The sequence below is a fragment of the Diceros bicornis genome, chromosome 5, assembly GCF_020826845.1.
Source record: "Diceros bicornis minor isolate mBicDic1 chromosome 5, mDicBic1.mat.cur, whole genome shotgun sequence".
In the NCBI taxonomy this organism is placed as follows: domain Eukaryota; kingdom Metazoa; phylum Chordata; class Mammalia; order Perissodactyla; family Rhinocerotidae; genus Diceros; species Diceros bicornis.
The window spans coordinates 16,810,618-16,835,841 of NC_080744.1; the positions used below are offsets into that span (position 1 = coordinate 16,810,618).

At 34.8% G+C, this 25,224-nt stretch overlaps 1 protein-coding gene across 3 annotated transcripts in view; it reads right to left on the reverse strand.

Annotated features, from left to right (window-relative positions):
- Positions 1–4,159: 4,159 nt before the first annotated feature.
- ARHGAP5 (Rho GTPase activating protein 5) overlaps positions 4,160–25,224 on the reverse strand; it is an 81,398-nt gene continuing 60,333 nt past the window's right edge. For all 3 annotated transcript variants that reach the window (XM_058540751.1, XM_058540752.1, XM_058540750.1), the window contains exons 4-7: positions 16,026–16,103; positions 13,397–13,528; positions 11,203–11,308; positions 4,160–7,093 (exon numbers count right to left, since the gene is read on the reverse strand). In XM_058540751.1, the coding sequence (XP_058396734.1) occupies positions 6,766–7,093; positions 11,203–11,308; positions 13,397–13,528; positions 16,026–16,103 (644 nt within the window). In that variant the 3' untranslated portion in view covers positions 4,160–6,765. The remainder of the gene's footprint in view (positions 7,094–11,202; positions 11,309–13,396; positions 13,529–16,025; positions 16,104–25,224) is intronic.

The window sequence follows — 25,224 nt, forward strand, 5'->3', positions numbered from 1 at the left end:
AACTGAAACTCTACAGTGTTTCTAAGGCAAATATTAAAGGGGTAGAAAAATGCAAATGGTGACTTTGGAAAATTTAGGATGTCAAGTTGTATTAGAATACTAAAAAATTGTGCAATGCAAGTTTCCTCCTCTGATTCCTTGCCCTATTCCTTCTATTATCAGTTTCCCCTCTTTGATAGAACCCTTTTATTCACAAAGAGTCAGGAAATGTAAGCAGTTGAATTTTCTAGGAAGTAACATTAAAAGCTTTCTTGCTAATATGCCCAGATCTTTGACATTAAAAAGCTTAGTTCTGGCTAGCTTATTACAATTTATGATTATAAAATTGCTCAGTAACTACCAAGTCTACATATTGATTTAAAAGTTAAGAGTTTAAATGTGAATGCCAAGGTTTTTTCTATGTAATTAACCCTTACCATATAAACTTTTTCTTCCAGAAACTCCATTTTATCCTCCCCAGATAAAATATACAAGCACATAACTGGGAATAAATCTTTTATTCTTGCACCTCAGAGATCTGTCTAGTTATATGGTTTCTGGACAGCTTGATTCTTAAAAAGTTCTCGCAAGTGATTCTGATGTTTGGAAACCACCGCTATAAACAGAAAAACACTCAAAAGTCAGCACATTCTTAAATCTTCTAAGGTTATTTTTAGTTGAAGGAACTTGTTTGAATTTAAGTCTAAATCTGTTAAGATTTGTCACCTTAGAGCACTTAAATATAGACTAAAAACAGCCAAAAAGATTTCAAGAGCAGAGACTTATACTTTGAAGAAACCATCCGTTAAATAACAGTCACATACTTCTAGATCTATCATAGACATGATTTTGATATTTTAGGGTTAGTACTTTTAAAATATTAATCACTTCATTAATCTATGCCACTATTAAAAAATATACTGTATGATCGTGACTAACCTACAGTGTGTGGAGATGCAATTACTGCCCTCAAAAATACTTTAAGTCATCTTAAGACTAGAAATAAGGGGTGAAAGCCATCAGTTCTGATGTATACAATTATATCACCAGTCCTGCCTTCCAGACGCAATGTTTTAATAATTTATTATGATCTTTTAAAAGATCTATTACACATAGCTCTCCTCATTTACTTATTACTTACAACTAAAAAGATGATTCCCTTTGGAAAAAAAGGTGGTAAGAATAGAAGCCAACTATCATCATCCTTTGTAAAATTTTACTTTGACCTATATTATTTTGAGTTAATCTACCATAAATTATTCCACATGAATAAAACTTAGATTTAATTTTACTAACAACCTAAGCCACAGATCAGCCAACTACGGTGTGTGGGCCAAATCCAGTTTGCTGCCTCTTTTTCATAAACACAGTTTTATTGGAACGCAGTCACGTTCATTTACTTCTATACTGTTTATGGCTGTTTTTGCACTACAATAGCAGAGTTGAGTAGTGCCGGAGATCATACGGCCTGCAAAGTCTAAGATATTTACTATCTGGCCTTTCCCAGAAAAAGTTTGCTCGCCTCTGACCTACACCATGAAAATAATTATTTAAGTGGATTTTAAAGTAACTTACAACAGTCATTTTATAATTAAAGAAGTGGATAAAACAAATTTTAGTTTGTATTTTAAAAGTACATTGCTGGTAATGGTTTCCCTCTACAAACCAAAAACACCCAGCAACTATACCTCTGAGTGCCAACAAAGATGAAAATTCTGGCAATGAAATTTCCAAGTATATCTGAGATGGTATCTAAGACTACATTCTCTCAGAGAGCTACGGCTTTTAAAAATTATCTTTTTACCTACACATTTAAAATAACCCAAGTCCTGTACAAATAATAAATAACAGTAGGGACAGTGTGCATTGCTTCTAATTTTACTTATTTTTCAGGGTACTTTTAAAATATAAGTTGGCTTGATTGGAACACCTATAAAGACATTTATTTGGATAAAATGAAATACCAAGAATCTAGTGAAAAGGGAAATTAAGAGATCCAAATTTAAAATACTTTTAAGATATTTTTTAAAACTGGCAAGTACCTATAATATATTAAATAGCTAGGACAAAACATTCAGTTCAAGGTCATGAGAAAATGATCTGGTGAGTACAGATACATAATTAAAACTAATTTGGATGAATTAGTGAAGCAATAGGTCAATTGCTAAACCTACATCACTTATTTAATACAAAATAGAAATAAATTTGAAAATAGGTCATAATACTAAGAATCTTAACTAAAAATTAGGCAAACTATTAGAACAACAGAGTCATTATTAAATTGTTCATAATAATTTTTACCACATGAGGCAAATAAAACTGATAGAAAATCTGTACTGTAGGAATAAACAAGTATTATGTTGTTTCTAAACTACAAATTCCTTAACAACTACTCAAAGTGCATATATCACAGGCCTTAGCATTCCTAACTACTGGTAAAAATGACTAAACCAGAATTGCCAGCACGGCATTAATTTCAAGGTTTAAATTTTTATATATTAAATTCAGTAATAACTGAAATCTTAACTTGCACTACCACTGATTAGCTTTTCAAAATCACTCCTACTGCCTGCAAAATTTCTATAAAAGACTAATATTAAACACTTGAAGATTTTAACAATGTGAAAACTGTGGATTCCCCCCCATCATACACACCCACAGAGATACACTAATATCGTGGGGGAAAAAATGGAATCATGCTCACAGGATGATGATGAGGTTCAAGTGAATAGTGAATATTCCCAAAGTTCATTAATTAGTAGATTTTAACTGCTTTAAAAAGATCATGGTACTTGGATCACATCAAATGATTAGATACTGGATATGCGATATTAATGCTTGTACAGTCTTCTCAACCACACACAGATGCTACCATAAGAAATCAATTTTGAAGAGTAGTTCTTTCCCTTATTAAATCTTAGGAAATTTTATTTTCAGACATTTGATAAATTGAAAAGGCTGCTGAGAACTTCAAGAGTTCAAATACAATAAAAATTAAACAGTCCCATAATTATTGAAACAAACCAGAAATTGTTCAGTCTAAGAATTAAAGAATTCAATTAAAATGATTAAATTCAAGATAAACAGATACAAAGATTAAAGTCAAACAGATCTTACTAGATCCATAGAATCTGACAACATACACCCATAAAATTTGGCTTAATATTCATAAACCAGGAAGAAAAAACAAAAATATTTTCTTCAATGTTAGCAGCTCTGCTATAAACTAGAATAGGCTTCAAAATATTTCCAGTGGCCCAAAAGAATATCTAGCCACAGCTCGAAATTCAGATCCAGGTAACATTTGAGTCTTAGAAATGTGTGCAATCTTGTTTTCCTGAAAATTTTAAAACTCAATTTTCCTAAGTATACATCCAGAATGAATTTTGGATCTCCTCTCATGGTACAGTAAAAGCTCAATAATACACCTCCCTAATAAAACTATCATCATATGGACATAAATTTAAATTATTTTTATTTTACGCAAAAATATTAGCTGATTTTTACCAATGAAATGGTAAAATTAGAGGCAACTATAACTTAAAATCACACAGCTTCTTAATGGTTTATTCATAGCATTCTTTATACAGAAGTGGCTTCACTGATATTTAATTTACTGCAGCATCCTGTGGGTGAAGCACAAAATTACATTAATTATAAACAAAGAAACAAAGCACTTCTGACTTTTTAAAATTATATATATATATTTATATCCAGTTGACAAATAGCATCACAATTATTACTGTATAAAAAACTAAAAATCACCATGGAAGCTAAGGCCTACGTTCTTATTCCAATTGTTCCCTTTTGTTAATATCTAAGAGATATTAGAAATTAACTTCCAGTACCTCAAAAAAAGGTCTAAATTATTTACATACAGTATGGAAAATAAAAGCTGCTTTTCAGCTAAGTTAGATTGCTGTTACCTATAGTATTTACACTGTAAATCTTAGGGGGAAAAATCACTACTAACAAATACCATTTCAAATGGAAATACCTTGTGCCTGGAATTAATTGTATATCCTAATAAGTGTCTGCTGAATAGAATCTGACTTCCAATAAATGTACTGAAATTTGAAACAGAGTACCACTATGATTCTTTATATTGCTATCTAGATACTGTTAAGTACAATACTGTAATAACTACAAGCACTGAAGCTTAAATAAAACAATGGAAACGTGTAGATGGAATTTTATTTAATATTGTAAAATACAATGCCTTAATGTTTACCCATTAATTATGAGACTATCTAATATTCTCTTCATCTTTAAGAAGTCTCATATATGGTATGTCTCTAAACAGTGAAACTTTCCAGTAACCTACCAGAAAAAAAGTTTAATTATATTATTCTGTTCTTAGAATTATTTTTCTAGTATTTAAAAACATATCTATACCCTTGGCAAAAACGAATGCAATCAATTCAGTGTAACAGACTGAGCTTTAAACCATACTTTAATTTTCAATTAACTATAATCTACTAGTTAATTGAACCAAATGTAGAATTTTAAACGATCCACTATGAAGCCTTTCAAATCAATTATAGAATGCATAGAGAAGTGGAGGTCAGTTTTGGGGAAGGTGTAAGGTAGTTAATGTGGAAAATGGTAAATGCTAGTTTTAATAACAAAAATGGTACTAAATGCATGTGAAAGTTAAATTAACACAGTATAAAAGAGAATAGCTTAAATAAACTGGGACTCACACATTACAATAGCAAAGTTACGACCAAATGAACTGAAGACACGAACAGTTCTGAAAATTCTCTTTTCAGCCTACTTCCAAAAGAAACAGTCAGGCTTTTTTCCTGTACATAGTTTTGAGCTTTGTCTATACCATATATAGTAGAAAAATAAATTCTTTAGCAACCTAGAAACAGTTTATAAAACTCTTAAGGTTTAATTTTCTTTGCCAGACATGCCAATGTTAAACTGACAGCTATAAATTAAAGCTATATAGACAATAGGTATAAGTAATATAGAACAAGAATACTACATTTACCGGATTTTTCTTTTTAAAAATTACTGTACTTTCTTAATTCCTGTGTGCTTTGCAATAGGAATAATAGGGACTTTGTTTTCTTAGAAAAGATAATAACATGTAAGAGTATAACACAAATAAGATAATTTGTAATATACATGTACTTCAACAGCAGCCTGGTTCATGTCGACATCTTGATTCTGAGGTTAAAATTAGAAGTACAATACCTAGAACATAACAGTTGGGAAAGACAATATTTATTTTAAGAAAAAATGGAGCAAATCAAACTCTTAGGAACCTCAAATCTCAAAATTATCTATTTACTATAATACACATAAGACGACCTTAAAATTGCAGTATGAATGAAGATTACAACATGGACCAAAGAATTTTCTCTTTGCTACACAAAATATAACCCAGCAATGAAAAACAAACCATTTTTTTCCTCTCCAGAAAAAATGGCATGGTTTGGTAATGAACAAATTTTGAATAAAGCCTAACAAAATTTACCTATGCCACCTATTCTGAAAATTTTATCCATAATTTAGTGCTCTGTTTGTATCTTCACTAGCAAAATGTTTAACCCCAAAAGCAGCAGTCATTTACAGCAAATCTGGTACCAACATCAAAGGAAAAAATTGGGTTTAAAAAATGGTGCAAAAGTCATTTTGGATTTTAGTATAACATATCACAGAAAAGAATATGAATACAAGTTTGCAATTTTATATACACACACTCCAAAGAGGCTGTCAGTACCCAAAGTATTTTTATTGCTATATTAGCAATGGATTTTTGGATATGTTTTTAAGGGCCACATAAAAATAGATTTAAGGAACAGATTAAATTGAAATCCTAGAATAAAATGTTTGGTTTAAAGAATTTTCTACAACAAATTTCATGTTTATGTATGAAAAGTTATATAACCTTATATGAAAATGTCATGAAGTATTTTCTACACTATACTAAATGTATTTCCCAAGAGGGAAAAAATTAAAATATCTAAAATATATTAGATTAAGATTACAAGACCATCATTGATCTCTTGAACATGCATCTGTTTACAGAATTAACAGTATACAAGATGTTTATTTCATTATGGACCATAAAGAAATGAGTTGGTGACAACTATCCTTTGCACAACATTATCAAACTCACTTTAGCCACAAGCATGTCCTTGGTATGTGTGTACAAGAAATATGTTCATTTACCCCTCATCAAATCATCCATAGGTTTACTTAGAAGTAAAGATGAAGGTGCAGAAATAGGTTAAGTGTATTTTTCTTTCTTTCAAACAACATCCCAAGGATGGCATAAGTAGCCTGAAACTATAAAATACTTAACTGGGCTTTTAGTTATCTACACAGACTGCTAAAATGTAAATTAAGCTGCCCAAATTAGCACATCAAATAACAAAACCAGCCATAAAGCAGGCTGAAAAGCATTAAATGTTTCATATATATGAGTTTTTAAATCATTTAATTTCTATAGAAAAATTTTATTCACAATATAATGTGACAGAAAATGCCACAGGAATGATATACTGATTGCAATAAGGTTGCATGCAACAGCAGCTTTGTATTATAGCTATTTTTGTTTATAAAAATTAAACCTCTCCAGTCATGCTTATCACATGGTCTTAGATTTGTAATGTAAATTAATAAGGAATAGCATATAGTTCAACGAGAAAATGTCTCATTTTGAATCTGAATTATCTGCAAGAAACATGAAAGTATACTACTGAACCCTGAAACATGCATGTCTAGATTTGCTTTTTGTCCTTTTTCAGGCTGTCTGCAATCACTTCCTACTTATATAATACCAAGAGGATCCGTCTGTAACTGTGGTTGTATCAGTTGAGGTTGCAATGGTGGTGGTAACTGAAGTGGTACCATTGGTTCCACCAACTGTCCTGGATTTGAAGGTGGTGGAGGAGCCAGAGTGTTTGCAGTTTCCACAATTTCTCCATTGTAAAAGAAAAACTGACACTGTTGAATGAATGTTTCAACAACAGATTGATGGATCTTAGTGGTAGACAGAAACTCTCGATTTTCAAAATCAGGTCTCATCAAAGTTGGCCAAAAACAGATGGACAAGTTGTCTGCAGTCATGAGGTTGATTTTATTTTGCTGGCTAACCCTGAAATTATGATAGGAAAAAACAATTAGAAACCAATCAAAACTTATTACACTTAAAGAATCCTAGAGCTGGAAATGATCTCAGATGATTCAGTTTTACCTTTTTTCTTAACTTCAAATTTAAAACATTTTTCTTCTTGTGCATTCTATGTTCATCTGTATTCTAATAACAGGAGACAGCAGTAAAATCCATTCCTTACGAGAATCAAAGATAGTGTTTTAAAAATGTTGTAGCCTGGGGTTTTATAATTTACTGGTAGAAGCCTACTTAATTTATGTGAAAAAAACCTTTTTCTCAGGGTAAGAAGAACATGTGACAAATTTTAATGAGTTTCCGGCGACAGAAACAGAAAATTCTAATTGCATATCTCAATTCTTTGATTATTGTTGAGAGATGAAAAGATAAACCATGCTATGCCATCTCTTTGAACCTTGGAAAAATCAAACTTAGAAAAAATTACTTTATCTTATTCTCCAACCAGGAGACTTTTCAACTTTAAAAAAAAATTAGTTTCTAGTATTCCAAAAAACAATTTTTTCCATCATTAAATATCTTGTACATCGTTACAAATTTAATTTGAAAGACATTCAGTTCACAGAAACACATTCCACCTTAAAATTCTTATGATTTAATAATAAATAATTTACAAATGGTCATAGATTATTAACTGATTTGCATCCAGTACTTTAAATATGTGAGCACTCAAGAAATATAAGAGGCAAATCTTGAATTATAACTCAAAATTATCAAATCAGGGAGGAACCTTAGGGATTTTATCCAACCCTCTCACTTTACACATGAAAAAACAGCCCAGTATGAAAGGTAGCAGAAAAATCTTATACTTAAATTTGCACATCAAAAAATTTAAAATCTAAACCAAAGGAACCCCTGCCAAACACAGGAGTTGCTCATCTGAGGTAAAATAGGTGCCCTAAAAACATGCATCCTGTGGTAAAAGTTATTACTATTTATTAAGAGACTAAATTAGAATAATGAGAATAAAATCAACTTTTTGTTAAAATATAGTGGGCTCAGGTGTTTCTATGTAGTAGTCAAGTGTATATTCTGAAAACACCTCTAAGTTGAATGACACATGAGTATGGACATCAGGTTTAATTGTTAAGTCAAAAAGTGCAAAGGAAAGGTAACAAATTAGCCAGAGATGAGGGTGGCCAGGGAAGGCCTCCTGGAAGAGGTAACGTTTGAGTTGAGTCAAGAAGGACAGGCACCGGTAAAATGGTAGGAAGGAAAGGTAATTCAGTCACAACAGTGGTTCTCAACCTCAGTGTGTATCAGAAACTCCTGGAGGGCTTGTTAAAACAAAGACTGATGGGCCTGGGCTGGTGGCGCAAGCGGTTAAGTGCGTGCGCTCCGCTGCGGAGGCCCGGGGTTCGCAGGTTCACATCCCAGGCCCGGCACAGACGCACCGCTTGTTAAGCCATGCTGTGGCGGCGTCCCATATAAAGTAGAGGAAGATGGGCACGGATGTTAGCTCAGGACCAATCTTCCTCAAGAAAAAAGGGGAGGATTGGCATCAGACGTTAGCTCAGGGCTAGTCCTCCTCACATACACACACACACACAAAACACAGATTGATGATTATGTCTGAGGTGGGACCCGATAATCTGCATTCCTAACAAGTTCCCAGGTGACGCTGATGCTGCTGGTTTGAGGACTGCATGTGAGAACTACTGAGGTAGCCATGTTAAAATGTGATGAGGGACTGGGCACAAATTGATATTTTGATTAAGTGCTAACAGTTTAATACAGTGGCACTTACTTGGTGTGTGCATGGGGAAAAAGGAAAGGAAATGTAACTGAAGAAGTTAGAACTAGACCACTTAATGTTAAACAGTTTGAATCTTTTCTTCAGATTATAGGGTGTTATTTAATCAGAGCTGATCTTTACAGAACGGTCTTTTAGAAAGATCATTCTGGCATCAGGATCAAGCAAGGATAAAGAGGAAAAATTGGCTGAGAGAGAGCTCAGTTACAAAGAAACTGGAGTTCCCTAAATGAGAAATGATAAAGCCTAAACTAAAGCAGTGGCAGATGGATGAAAAGAAAAAAATAATTGGGAGAAAAAACTAATTTGACACAATAACTCACTGAATATGGAGGGTGAAAGAGAATATAATCAAAGAATAGCTCCATGGATTAATTTTTGCAATTTGTCCATCATCCATTATATACTTATTTGTTTATCACTTATTTCCTATACTAGAATGTAAGTTCCATGAATGGGTAACTGTTTTATTCACTGCTATGTCCCTAATACCTATAAGAATGCCTGGTACACAGAGTACCCATTACAGCTAGCTGAGTATTCCTTTTAAAATTTAAGTCTGATAATGTTATTTTGCTGCTCTACCCTCCAGGGGCTCCCCATACCATTCAGAGTAACAGACATGCAATGCTATTTTCATTGAGAGAGTCTTGCTCCCCATCCCCCCCATAAATGTCAGTTGAACTCACAGTGCTCAGTGACATACATACATGAAGCATCCTCCTTATCTTGTCAGTAAAACATTTTGAGGACTAAAGCTAGTCAACGGACTACACTCTTGAGTAGTACTGACTATATGATCTGGCACTGTCCCTCTTCCCTTTTGACCTTATCTCTTACTCTGCCCACTCTTCATACTCTGCTCAAATCATATGGGCCTTTTTCCTGTTCTTCAACACATCAAATATGCTTTTGCCTGTGTTGTATCACTGGAGCCAAACACAGTTAAGTGTCTAAAATAGTAATGATGGGGGGCTAGCACTGTGATGCTTTGACCATGATCTTCCTCTTGTCCCTCTTCCTTATTCTTTTTAATGAAGTACAATTCTTACTTCAGCATTTTAATCAGGCCAGACAATAATATGTTCACAAACCATCCCTACACTCCATATTGGGTAAGGTCTCCTATAGTACCCTGTGCATATCTGTTATCATACCATGAACCACTGGTATGGTAATTTTCAAAAGAGGAAATTTCATTAAATTTACTGCAATACTATGTATGCTGGTATTTTCTCAGGGAGGGAGACTTCAGAAAAGGGTTATTAGAAACGCTAAAATAATTTTATATGACATTGATAACAACAATATAACTTTAAATATCAGTTAATGCTCTCTTTTAAGAGGTACAGACTGAAATGTACTTAGTTTGAGCATTGACATTAGTTGAAAAAACAAACTTTGTAGTTCATTAGAACGTCAGTAGAAAATAACATGAAGAGTAGACTTGTGAAAAAATTATTACAAATAATAATAATTCTATTCAGTCCCAAGAATAACTTTGTGAGGTGTTATTTTCTCATTTTTATAGTTGAGAAAATCAACACTTAACAATGAGTGTTGCCCAAGGTCATAGAACTAAAAATGTTTCAAAACCAAGCCTGTTTGACTCCATAGTTTAAGCTTTAAGCTATTATACAATACTGCTTTTCACTTAATGAATGGCACTGGGAGGAGTACCTGTTCAGAAAGAAGCATAAACTTGAAGCTTAACATATTTAGGGCTATTAATACAGGATTAATGTCCTGTATTTCAGGTAACAGAATAAATAATAATATGAATTCAAGTTTCTGATAAAATTTCAGTGTAGAATATCCAAACAAAATAAGCAACATACACAAAAGCAACACAATGTGATAGAAAAAGCAAATGGAACCTCTTAATAAGACTTGGATTCTACTCATAAGATGTGTCACTTAGTAATTATGTGACACTGGGCATATAATTTGCCTCTTTATCTCTCAATTTTTCCAACTTCAAATAGGTTGATTTGGCTACATATCAAAGTGTCATTTCATACCTAAAATTCTAAGAGCCTATAAAAGAGAACTGTTCAAGAATAACAATGATAAAAAAGAAAATGTACTTACCATGCTTACTATTTATATAATCATTACATGTACTAAGAGAGTCATATACCTTTCTTTAAACAAAATAGAAAAGTCTATCTTAAAAATCCAGAAAAATCCAGTGAACAAAAATTGAACTGCATATTTAAATTACTTTTTGTCCCTTTTTCTATCTTACAATTACCCAATTTATAAAGTTACAAGTTTGAAATCTGTAGTGCATTTTATTTGCAAAAATAAAAAATAAAAATACCTGTTTAGATGTGTTATCACATATCTGAATACATCATAGTTTACAGGATGAAATTTCTTAACAATTTCTTTCAATGCATGAAGACGTTCTGTTTTATCTGGGATTTCTGTAAAATTAAAGTAGTGAAGAATTTATGTGAAACTCATACATTTAAAAATATTTAATAAAGCTTCCTGATACGCTTATTGTAAGAGACAATTAAGAATGTGTTTGAAGCATATTAGAATAGGTAAACAAAAACAAAGAAAATGTTTTAAAGAATCTGCTAAATACATTATCATCTATTACAACAGCCTTTTGCAAGTAAAGCTAATTACTGAAGATCAAAGTGACTCAGAGATGGTAGAATGGAAAATGGTATAGTAGCAATTTACTCAAGCAGTTTATATAACTAGATATTGATTTAGAGTTCACTACGTATCAATCTGTTAGGCTCTTAATACTCATGCAACAGAGAGGAAATAGTTTAGGTTTTGTGGGCACAACTACTCAACCCTGCAGTCGTAGCACAAAAGCAGCCACAGACAATATGTAACAAATGAGTGTGGCTGTGCTGCAATAAAACTTTTGAAACCTGAATTTCATATAATTCTAACATATCATGAAATTTTCTTTTTCTTTTAATTTTGTTCAACCACTTAAAAACGTAAAAACTATTCACAGCTTGCAAGCCTTCCAAAAGTTGGTGGCAGGCTGAATTTGGCCCGTAGGCCATAGTTTGCCAACACCTGATTTAAAGTATCACCGTATATTTATTTATAATTCACTTTGCTTATCGAAAATCTTTCTTCACAATCAGTACAAGCATTTAACTCAGTTACTCTCCAAATTTACGCAAATTATAAAACAGGATAATTGAAATGTGGTTCTGCTGTAAATGGGAGATAAGAGAGTGCTTTATTGCTCTTCATCATTCATTTCATTCTTCCAAAAGGTAACAATGGGTCCCTCTGGAGAAGGCCAATCTGCAATACCAACTTATGGTATACTTATGGTATATACCAACTAATGGTAGTACAACTAAGTATTAACAAATTCTCATTTGCCACATATTACTTCTAAATCACTCCTGAAAAATGTCCTGAGTAGGAAAGTTCTGAAGCTACTGTTTACGGTCAAGAAGTAAGAAAATCTGAACTATCAACTGAACCATTTACCCAGTTTACATATGAGAGTACGTATAAGGCAACCATACCTCATGACAATATAGTGAAGTGGTTTTTAATGAAAAGAAAATTAACTAAGAACTTTAACATAATCAAAATTATAAGTAGTATCACTTTAAAAAGCCTGAAAACTTGTAATCAAAAGGAAACATTAAAGAGAAATATTTAGAAACAACATTCATTTTAGCCATTGAGAACACAATGTGGATTAAGCATTAGTTACTTGATACTCAAATAGACCTTCTGTCTCATTTTCCAAACAACAAATGAGTATTTGTTCAATAGAAACATCTAGATGAATGATACCAAAGTGGGAACTGATTTTCATGACTTACTTTTTCAAAATATGCCTTAAGATAAGAAACCAAAGTTAATTTGACTTGAAAAATTTTAAATAAACATGTGTACAGACCATACAGAGGTTAACATTTTACTGAAGTACACTGTAGATACATTCATTTGAAGAGTTTATTTAATTTTATCACAGTGTCTTTGAGTTTGAATTAAATCTGAAACTTCTAGTATAATGATCTTCAAACATCTAGGAGCACTGAGTTACTTGGGAGGCTAGCTAAATCCAAATATTCCTGGGGAACACCCCCAGGGATTCTGATTTTACTTATTTAGAGGAAAATACATTTAAGGAACAGTTCTAGTAAGCTGAATTTTTTTTTTTTTGGTGAGGAAGATCAGCCCTGAGCTAACATCCATGTCAATCCTCCTCTTTTTGCTGAGGAAGACTGGCCCTGAGCTAACATCCGCACCCATCTTCCTCCACTTTATGTGGGATGCTGCCACAGCATGGCCTGACAAGTGGTGCGTGACAAGTGGTGCGTCGGTGCACGCCTGGGATCCGAACCCAGGCCGCCAGCAGCTGAGCGCGCGCGCGTAACCGCTACGCCACGGGGCTGGCCCCTTAAGCTCAATTTTTATTAGCTACACATTCTAGTGCATGACTGCACATAGCAATCAACCTACAAAACCCACTATTACCATCCCTCTCAAAAAAAGGAGGCTTATATACTTACTTGCTGCTTCTAATAGCTCTGGATGAAGAGAATATGGAATTAAAGGATCTGGCAGATCTGCAAAGAAAGCTTTAAGAGCTCCAGCTACAGCATTTACTGTTACTTCCATTGATACTAGACTGATATTATGATCTATAAGACAAAAGTAAAAATTTTAATTTGTAATTTATATAATAAGATTTTAATTTATTATAGAAGTAAGCTAAACAAAGATACTTATAGATCCAAAGATATTTAAATTTTCTCATCGGCCACCTTTCTTTACAGGCTGATTCATCCCCCTCCTCCAGTGTTTTAATATAGTTTTGCCTGACAAACTAAATAGATAGGGGAAGAGAGAACCAAGAAAGAAGCATTTTCTGTTTTCACAAAAAATGCTATTAAGCTTATTAGTATATTGAAGAACATTAGCTTTTACTAGTATCTTCTTTTATTTCATTTTATTTTTTTTTTTTTGGTGAGGAAGATTCATTCTGAGCTAACATCTGTTGCCAATCTTCCTCTGTTTTTACTTTAGGAAGATTAGCCCTGAGCTAACATCTGTGCCAATCATCCTCTATTTTGTATGTGGGATGCCGCCACAACATGGCTTGACAAGTGATATAGGTCCATGTCCGCGATCCAAACCTGTGAACCCGGGCCACCGAAGCAGAACGATCTAAATTTAACCATTATGCCATGGGGCCGGCCCTATTTTCTTTTAAAATATTTTGTTTACATAAGCTATTTAAAATAGGCTACAAGGAAACAGAAAGAGAGAAGATAGGAATTATACATATAAATTAGAGTTTATACTTTTTAACTTATACTTAAAAGTTTTTTTATATAAAATAGTTTAAATTTAAACACTTAATGAAATTCTGACTTAAAAAACAAGAATGGAAGGGGCTATGATAAACACTTTTACGTACTAAAGCTTATTCCTTGGGCCACGTTCCTTGTAATAATAGCTACCCATCGAACATTTAATATGGGCCTGGCATAGAAACTCTTCATGTGCATTATCTCATTATTCCTCATAGTTACTCTTATCACTCTCATTCAAGAAATGAAAAGTTGAAATTTAGAAAGATTAGCTTCCCTAGGGCACAAAGACAGTAAGCGGCAGAACCAGAAAATAAAATCAGGAAGTCTAATTCAAGAGACCCTGGTACTAACTACTACCCTACCTTCATTACTGGAAGTGAAATTGTACCAATTTGATATTATAAAGTCTAAACAGTTTTTCTAACAAACTATTTTTTTTTAATAAAATACTATACAATCCCCTTTCAAAGCAAGGCAAGCAAACACACACACACACAGCCCCACTAAACAACTGACATTTTACCATTTCAATATATATAAATTTATATTATTTTACACGGCTATCTAGTATTTTACTTATAAACACATGGTGGTCCCCGCTTTGTGTGTGCGTGTGTATGTGAGGAAGACTGGCTCTGAGCTAACATTCATTGCCAATCCTCCTCTTTTTGCTGAGGAAGATGAGCCCTGAGCTAACACCTGTGCCCGTCTTCCCCTATTCTGTATGTGGGATGCTGCCACAGCACAGCTTGATGAGCGGTGTGGAGGTCCACACCCAGGACCTGAATCTGCGAACCCTGGGCAGCTGAAGCAGGGCACATGAATTTAACCACTACACCACCAGGCTGGGCCCCCTCCCACCTCCTTTTGAAAATTACAAACAATGCTACAATGAATGCCCTTGTAAGTGTATCTTGGTATGCTTATACCAAGACTTCTGTAACATAAATATTTACAAATGGAATTTCTCTAGGAAAGCTACCTAAATTTTAATAGATATTCATGAACGGCCCCTCAAAAGGCACCCACAACCAACATACCTTGCCTACACCTTACCACCAATCTTTTTCACTCTGATAATAAAAATAAACAAATACAATCTTTTTGTTTCAATTTTTATTTCTTTATAACTGATAAGAGGCAGAACATACCTTCATGTATTTTTTGGTTGTTATCTTCTGATGTGAATTGCTTAATCTAGCGTAGATATTCCACACCTTCCCCAAGTTTATAGTTTGTCTCCTGATTCTATGTGTTATCCACTGTCTCATACAGAATTTTTACATTTTTAGATAGTCCAGTTAGTTTATCATCTTGTTCATGGTTTCTAGGTTTCACATCAAGTTTAGGCCTTTCCCTATTCTAAGATTATAAAAATATTCATTCATTTTTCTCCCTAGTACTTTTAGTTTTCACTTTTTACATTTAAACCTTTGCTCTCATATAGAATTCACTTTCATATGAGTAGAGAATTCAGCTTTGTTTTTACTCCTAATGGTTTGTTAGTTAGCCCAATATCATGAAAAAAAACAAAACAAAAAAACCTTTTTAAACTACATCTTCAAATAAGTGCTACCTCTGATATATAAACATGCTGATGCGTCATAAATCAATTTATTGCTTTTCCAATTCTGGTAATGGATTTATAGCTCTCCTGTTTCTTGACTGTAGTTATCTATTCTATTAAATACCTCTAATCTCACTTTAAAACTCTCTCCCCTGAACACCCATATCCTTAGGAGGTTTTCATATGAAAATCAATCTTCCTACCATGAAATTTCAGTAAGGAAAATAATAATTTTATTTTATATAATTATCTTACCTTGATCAAACTGTTTCTGAATATTGTCTTGATCAGTTTTGTTCCCACTAACACGGTAGAGTCCTTCAGTACATAATCCTAAAAGAAGAAATATACATACTTTCACACTTGTATATATATTACAACAAAAAATATGCTTAACCTTATGTACATCTTACTGACAACAAAAATATGGTGGTAAAATATTTTTAAGAATTCAATATTTTTGAGCATTTCATTTTAATTAAGTTCTTAATGGACTACTTTTTATTTTAAACCACTTGGGACATCCAGTTCCATGCAAAATGAGAAGATATATTTTTCCCTATTTCTTCCACTAAATATAGCTAAAATTCCTGAACGCAATTTATAAAAAACAAACATCAAAAGACTGAATGGTGGAAAGAAGAAGGTAGACTGGCCAGCCTTGGAACTTGAGTTCCCTAGGTTTTCTTTTTGCCTCTTTTACGTTCCGAACCAAGCAACAGAGAAGCCTACAACCCAGAAATACCAACGAGCACAGGCAAAAAATAAAAACAACACACAGAAAACCAACAATAAGAAAAGCTTGCTCTCTCTAGTTAAAGGATTGGGAAAGCCTAGCAAGTAAAATGAAACATTTTTGACTATAACTGCCCTACTCCAACCAAACACCATGGAACTCACTCCTCTTCACACACATCAGTGGTGACCAAGTAGGGAGACTAGAATTCCACCTCTGCCCAGCAGGAACAAAGGTGCCCCTTCCCCTCCCTGGAGTGTACCAGCAGGGGTTGAGTGGAGAGCCTGAATTCCGAGGTAGGAGGGACCCTCTCCTCCCCTCCCCACCATGGTAGTGTCAGCAGAAGCCTGTAGAGACCAAGAGGGGAGTCTGGACTTCCACCACCACCTTGCTGTAATGAGGTAGCCCTCCTCCCCTGCTGGTGTAGTGTCAGAGGTGGTCTGCTAAAATGGAAGATTTAAATAAGATCCAAAGTCTCATAGCATAATATCCAAAATGTCCAGGATACAATAATAATAAAACTAAAATCATTCATCATACCAAGAACAAAGAAAATCACAACTTGAATGAGAAAGGACAATTAACAGACACCAACACAAAGATGTCAGCTGTGGGATCATCTGACAAAGATTTTAAAGCAGCTATCACAAAATACTTCAATGAGCAATTATAAACACATTTGAAACAAATGAAAAATAGAAAGTTTCAGGAAAGAAACAGAAATATAAGGAAGAACTCATTGGAAGTTTTAGAACTAAGAAATACAGTAACAAAAAGAAAAAAACTCACTAAATGGGTTCAGTAGCAGAATGGAGATGACAGAGTAATGGATAAGTGAATTTGAAGATAAATCAATAGAAATTACCCAATCTAAACAACATAAAGAAATTAAACTGAAAGAAAAAATGAGGGGCCAGCCTGGTGGCGTAGTGGTTAAGTTCAGGTGCTTCGCTTTGGCGGCCTTGGCTTCGCCAGTTTGGATCCTGGGCGCAGATGTACACACCTCTTACCAAACCACGCTGAGGCAGCGGCCCACATAGAGCAACTAGAAGGATGTATAACTATGACATAGAACTATCTACTGGGGCTTTGGGGGGAAAAAAGGAAAAAAGGAGGAAGACTGGCAACAGATGTTAGCTCAGGGCCAATCTTCCTGAATAACAACAACAAAAAAAAAAAAGAAAAGCTTCAGGGACTTTTAGGACAATAACAAAAGATCTAACCTTTATGCCACTGGCCAAAAGTCTATATATATCTCTGTGTCCAATGGGAAGTTCCTCAAAGCACTTCTGAAAGAGACTCAATTTGAGAAGGCACTGTACTCTTCTGATGGGGGGGGCGGGGCGGCGGCGGCGGGGGAGAACAATCAATTGAAAAGTAGATTCTGTCAACCTTATTCCTGGACCAATGTCAAGGCCTTTGCATGGGACATTGTATTAATTCTTTCTAATTTTTCACCTGGTTAGAATTATTTTATTCTTTACAAAAGAATATATAAGGATATGAAAGAGGAACAAAGTATATCTCGTATTGGGGGAAAAAAGTCAATATTCAGAAACCTGTGAACATAAAGGGAGCAAAAATCCATTAGCAAAAGTTTCATGGACCAAACTTATATTTTTGAAAGTGATCAAGTTTTGCTGACACAGTCAACATGAATTAATTTCCGATGAATGAAAGAAACCAGACACAAAAGAATTTATTTAGTATGATTCCATTTATATGAAGTTCTAAAACAGGCAATATTTATCTATAGTGGGGGGAAAAATCAGAAAAGAGGTTATCTCTGGTGGGGAAGAATAAATAGGAGGAGACATAAAGGGTGATGAAAATGTTCTATATCTTGACAGTACATGGATTAAACAGGGGTACACATTTGTCATAAGCCATCTAATTGTACCCTAAGTTTGGTGCACTTCACTCTATGTAATTGGACCTTAAAAATAAAAAGAACTGGGGGCCGGCCCGGTGGCGCAAGCGGTTAAGTGCGCGCGCTCCGCTGCGGCGGCCCGGGGTTCGCTGGTTCGGATCCCGGGCGCGCACCGACGCACTGCTTGGTAAGCCATGCTGTGGCGGCGTCCCATATAAAGTGGAGGAAGATAGGCACAGATGTTAGCCCAGGGCCGTCTTCCTCAGCAAAAAAAGAGGAGGATTGGCGGATGTTAGCTCAGGGCTGATCTCCTCACAAAAAAAAAAAAAAATAAAAAAAAAAATAAAAAGAACTGGGGCCGGCCCGGTGGCGCAAGCGGTTAAGTGCGCGCGCTCCGCTGCGGCGGCCCGGAGTTCGCTGGTTCGGATCCCGGGCGCGCACCGAAGTACTGCTTGGTAAGCCATGCTGTGGCGGCGTCCCATATAAAGTGGAGGAAGATAGGCACCGATGTTAGCCCAGGGCCGTCTTCCTCAGCAAAAAAAAAAGAGGAGGATTGGCGGATGTTAGCTCAGGGCTGATCTCCTCACAAAAAAATAAATAAATAAATAAAAAAAAATAAAAAGAACTGTAGGCAAACAATGAACTCTGGTTAGCAAGTTTACAATCTAGAGTGATATGTATATTTTCTGTGTATTCTAGACTTGAGCTAATAATGAGCAAATATGTTAAGGATAAAGGGAGGAAGGATTCTCATTGTTGGAGAAGGGCATTACAAAAGGGGGACTAGAACTAAAATGTAGTTTGTGGTGTTGGACTGAAATTGGAGGTATCAGCATAAACTTATAGTTTTTAACATAGATAACTGTAGAATAAGGACAGATATACATATATGTATATGCAGATATACATACCTACATTTATTTCCTAGCTTTGTCTGCTGAGAGGGTCCAGAAGCAGCCCCAAATTGGTTTCTAAATACTATTCTCTACCGAAACAAACCAGAGCTATTTGGAGAAAAGGCTGACTCCAAGGCTGGATCAGAAAAAGTGTAAGCCAAGCCTAGTACATCTTGTGCCAGAAAGTAAGGAAGTGTTTAAAGAATTATCTTAAAAAGACGCAGAAGCCATGAAAGGGCCTAAGCTAGGACAACCTGACTATCAAAATATACAAGGACATTAATGGAGTATAATTCACTGAACCTAATAATACATGAGTCTATACCAATAGAAATTAATAAATAATAAGTTATTCAATCCAAAGTTTTAACCTTAGTGAAGAAGGCTGGCAGACAGCATCAAATGATTAAAATCAGTATCGCCTACATCGGGACAAACTGACATCCTGTTTCAACAGATACGATGCACTTAACGATGCACTTAGAAGGATACAACATCACTTCGGTGGAATTTCTAACAAAAACGCATAATTTGAATCTAATAATGAGGAAATATCAGACAAACTCAAAACGAGGGAGAAAGAAAAGTTCACTTGTACAGGAAAATATCAACCCATAAACATAGGAGAAATGACAGAGATAAAAAAAAAAAATCAATGGAGGCTAAAACTAGTGGCTGAAAATCTGTGATAGTCTCAAAGTAGAGAAAGACAAAAGAGATGAAGGAACTCTTCTGAATTAAAGGCATCGAAAAAGACACGATCGTTAAATGCAATGCACCTAGATGAGATCTTGGACTGTCCCTCTAATAAGGAACTAGCTGGCCAAAAATGTTAATGATGTTGAGGTTGAGAAACCCTGACATAGTGATATGCATTTAATATTATTTGCTAAATGAAAATTATAAGGTATGTAATCATTTCTGCTAAAAATCTTGCTTTCCACTCAACTAATAATTGAACAATGTGAAAAAATACACACACAAAAAACCCCCACCAACTCAATTATCTAGATGTGAATTATCCAAGTTTTACCTGGACTTATATCACCCCAAGTATCTATCCTGGGCCTCCACGCAATAAAGATCTTTGAATTCTATCCCAATATTCCAAAACTAAATTAAAAATTTAGAAACTTAAAATGATGCCTTTTAAATAAATATCATCTTTTTTTCTTTTATTAGAAAGGTAACTAACCCTTGTATCATTCAGAATTCTTATTATCTGAAGTTCTAAAATGGTCTAAGCTCTATTTGAGTTGCTAAAAGATATAAAATGAGGGTTTCACTGCCTGTTTCTGTATACCTTCGGGTCAAAATAATTATAAGTCATAAAATAGATTCCAAAGGATGAAGGAGAAGTAAGGTGTGTAGATAATCCATAAATCAGATAAATATGTCCACGGGGAATGGCATCAGCATAAGAGATGGAGATGGGAATTTTGGGGCTTGGTTCCCCCACAAAAGCAACTAATGAGCTGCCAAAAAAGTGTCAGAGTCAACTTTTGCAGAACTCTGGAATCCAGTCAAAACAATCACAACCACAAGAAGGCTTGGTGAAGAACTAAGCTTTAAATTGCCCACCTATCACCCTCCCACACCCTAGACTAGCAACAACCATGCACTCAGTGTAGGTTCCAAGTGTCAGAGGGAGCAATATGGGTCCTATTTTCAAAGAATTGTCGTTGTGGATTTTGACCTGTCTGGCAGCTCCCGAAAGGAACAGCCCAAGGGCTTGCCTATGTTTCACTCAATTTCAAGTGTTTCCAGGGCTGCGGTGGCTTCCCAGGAATTTCAAGGCACAGATTTTGGCTGTACCAATCTGGGGAAAGAAGCAACAGTCAGGACCAGCAACAAATAAACTGAAAAGTCTAGAAGGGAAGATGTTGGGAAATGAGATAGTGGGGGAATAGGGCTTTTAAAATCTCCTGCATATACTGGGGAACTGAGAAGCCCAATGGATGTCCAGGGCTGGATGTATACTCAGAAAATGCCTGATGAGATCCTAAACTTTCACCTCTGGCTGGCCACAGGCTCTGCCCAAGCTAGAAGTGAAGGCTCAGGCAGAGTTATAAATGGCTTGGGTAAGTGTTGAAAGAGTGCCCCAACATAGAGCCAATCTGCAAAGACTTGGAAAGAATTTTTTTCCAGCGGCTCCAGGCATTTAAGGGAACTGCCAAAACACTAGCTAACCACTAAGCTAACGGAATACAGACTTCAGTGGTGGAATACAAACTTTAAAAAAATAGTTCAGAAAACTCACCAAATAAGCAAACATAGCCAATAAATAGCAACAGCAAATCCTGGTGAGGGGGGAGAATCTGATTTCCAGAGATGCCATATTATAATATTCAAAATCTCTTACTTCTAACAAAAAATTAAGAGGTATGGGAAGAAACAGAACAGAATGGCAGATTCAAGGAAAAAAGAATTAACAGAAACTGTCCCTGAGGAAACCCAGTCATTGCAGTTACTAGACGAAGACTTTAAATCAACTGTATTAAAAAATGCTCATGGAACTAAAGGAAACCAGAAACAACTAAAGGAAACCAGGACAACAATGACTTAACAAATAGAGACTATCAATAAATACAAAGAAACTATATAAAGAATTAAAAAGAAATTCTGGAGCTGAAAAGTATAACTAAAATGAAAAATTCACTAGAGAGGTTAACAGAAGATTTTAGCAGGCAGAAGAAACAATCAGTGAACTTAAAGATTGGTTAATTGAGATTATCCAGTACAGGAGCAAAAGAGAAAAGAAGAAGAAAAATGCACAGAGCCTAAGAGACTTCTGGGACACCATCAAATGTACCAACATACGCACAAACGCTTTCCCAGATGGAAAGGAGAGAAAGCAGAATATTTGAAGAAATAATGGCTAAAAACTTCCTAAATATGGAAAAGAACCCCATGAATCTATACATCTAAGAAGTTCAACAAACTGCAAGCAAGATCAACTCAAAGAGAGCTATGCTGAAAAGACAAGAGAAGTGACTCATCACATCCTAGGAATCTACAATAAAATTAACAGCCTATTTCTCTTCAGAAACCATGGAGGCTAGAAGGTAGTGGGATGATATAAAGTCCTAAAAGAAACTATCAACCAAGAATTCTGTATTTGGCAAAACTATCATTCAAAAATGAAGGAAAAATTAAGCAATCTTAGATGAACAAAAGTTGAGGGAGTTCATCACTAGTAGACATGCCCTACAAGAAATGCTAAAGGGAGTCCTCCAGGCTGAAATAAAACTCCCTCAGACAGTAATCTGAAGCTATACAAAAAATAAATAATAAAGGTAAAAGTACTTACATAGATAAGTATATAAGTCAGTAGTAGCAGTGTATGTTTGATTTGTAACATCTCTTTTTATTCCTATATGATTTAAAAGAAACGCATAAAACAATAATTTATAAATCTATGTTAATGGGCACACATGTATAAAGATGTAATTCACGACAACAACAACATAAAGGGGTAGGAGATGAAGCTGTAAGGAGTAGTTTTTATATGCTATTGAAACAAAGTTGGTTTTAATTAAACTCTGACTGCTATCAAGTTCAGATGTCAATTTTAATCCCCAGGCTAAGGACTAAGAAAAGAATTTAAGGGGCTGGCCCAGTGGTGTAGTGGTTAAGTTTGTGTGCTCCGCCTCGGTGGCCTGGGGTTTGCAGGTTCGAATCCCGGGCGTGGACCAATGAGCGTAAACCGCTCATCAAGCCATGCTGTGGCGGCATCCCATATACAAACTAGAGGAAGATGGGCACAGATGTTAGCTCAGAGCCAATCATCCTCAGCAAAAAGAGGAGGATTGGCAACAGATGTTAGCTCAGAGCCAATCTTCCTCACCAAAAAAAAGAAAATAATTAAAAATATACAGAAAAAGAAACAAGAAAGAAATCAAAAGGGTACACTAGAAAAAAAAATCACAAAAGAAAGCAGGAATGGAGGAATTGATAAACAAAAAAATTTAAGACATAAAACAAATAGCAAAACAGTAGAAGTCCTCCTTCTCAGTGATTACATTAAAAGTAAATGGATTAAACACTCCTATTAAAGACAGAGATTGGTAGACTGGACTAAAAAACAAATGATCCAATTATATGTAGTCTACAAGACACTCCCTATTGATCCAAAGACACAAATATGTTGAACACAAAAGAATGGGAAAATATTCCACACTCAACATCATTAGTCATTAGGGAAATGCAAACCAAAACCACAATGAAGTATCACTTCACACCCACTAATGATGGCTGTAATCAAAAAATGGAAAACAAGTGCTGGTGAGGATGTAGAGAAATGGCAACTCTCATATATTGCTGGTGGGAACATAAAATGGTACAGCCCCTTCCTCAAAAAGTTTAACATACTCAAGGGTATATTACCCTAAAGAATTCAAAACAGGTACTCAAAGAAATCCTTGTACATAAATGTTCACAGAAGCACTATTCACAATAGCCAAAAAGCATAAATAAACCAAATATCCATCAATGGATGAATGGATATACAAATGTGGTATATTAATAAAATGGAATATTACTTAGCCATAAAAAAGGAGTGAAGTGCTGATACAGGCTATAATGTGGACTAATCTCAAAAACATGATGCTTAATTAAAGAGCCAGACATAGAAGGTCACATATTTTGATTTAAGTTATATGAAATAACCAGAATAGGCCAATCCATACACAAAGAAAGCAGACTGGTAGCTGTCAGGGGCTGTGGGAAGGGTGAATGAGGAGTAAGTGACCACTTAATAGGCAGAGGATTTCCTTTCGGAGTGATGAAATACTTTGGAACTATACAGAGGTGATGGTTACACCATCTTGCGAATGTACTAAATGCCACTGAATTGTAGACTTTAAAATGATTATATGTTATGTGATTTTTTACCTCCAAAAAAATGTAAAAGCTCGTGTAGGAAAAAAAATTAAGAATTGGTAGTACATAAGCTTATTCAAGCTAGATGCTATGGAATTAAAAGTATATTCTTATTGCTTGATATAAATGTAAGGACCACAGAGGGAAGTATATGGGTAAACAGTAGTATTAAAGCAAAAACATATTTCAAAAAAACTGTACAATATGCATTTAAAGACACTAAAACATATTCCTCATTAATCAGTTACCCAAAAAATTAAATAATTTGATTATTTATTTGGCAATGTTAAATGAAGAACTAACTAGCCAGTATGCTATGTTGTACTCTTTACATTCTCTCTTCTGGAAATTTGGAATTGGGATTCAAAGACATCTGGTTAGGCTCAGCATGTGGTTAAAACTGAGACATAAAAATCTAGGATCTGTGAAGAGACAAGATGAGCTTAGAGAGAGAAAACAAGGCAGAAGAACAGAGATGACAATATTACCTGGGTTCTAGTCCATTGGGATTAGATATGCTCTTGGCTTCCATCAGATGCCCTTTATTCCAATTAAGTGTATTTTTTGCATTTGGTTTCTTGTAACCAAAATAATTTAGATTAAAAAAGTCTTAATTCCTAGGCTATGGAATTTAGATCTGTTTTTTTCCTAAGCACTCAATATTTTTAAGTAGGAGAGAGATCTGGGGGTAGGGAGACACTGGATCAGAAGCAACAACTGTATAAATGTGACGTAATAGATCTTAATATGGTAGTGACACTGGAAAACAGATGCAAGAAAAAATATTGTTCAAGGACAAGGCTTAGCACTTAATGATACGTGGGCACAACGGGTAAAAAGGGAGTCAGATTAATGAAATACCTTTTCCTGTGTAGCTGGGAAAAAGAAACTGGCATTATCAGAAAAAGGAAAATCAAGAGAAGGAAGTGGCTTGGAGGAAGACAAATTGAATTTTAATCTTAAGTTCAAGATATCACATCCAAGTAGAAATGTTCAGCAGGCAGTCAGGAATACAGGAAAACACTGGGGTGTGAGAAAAAGATCTGCGAATCATTCTCACAGGTTTGATGG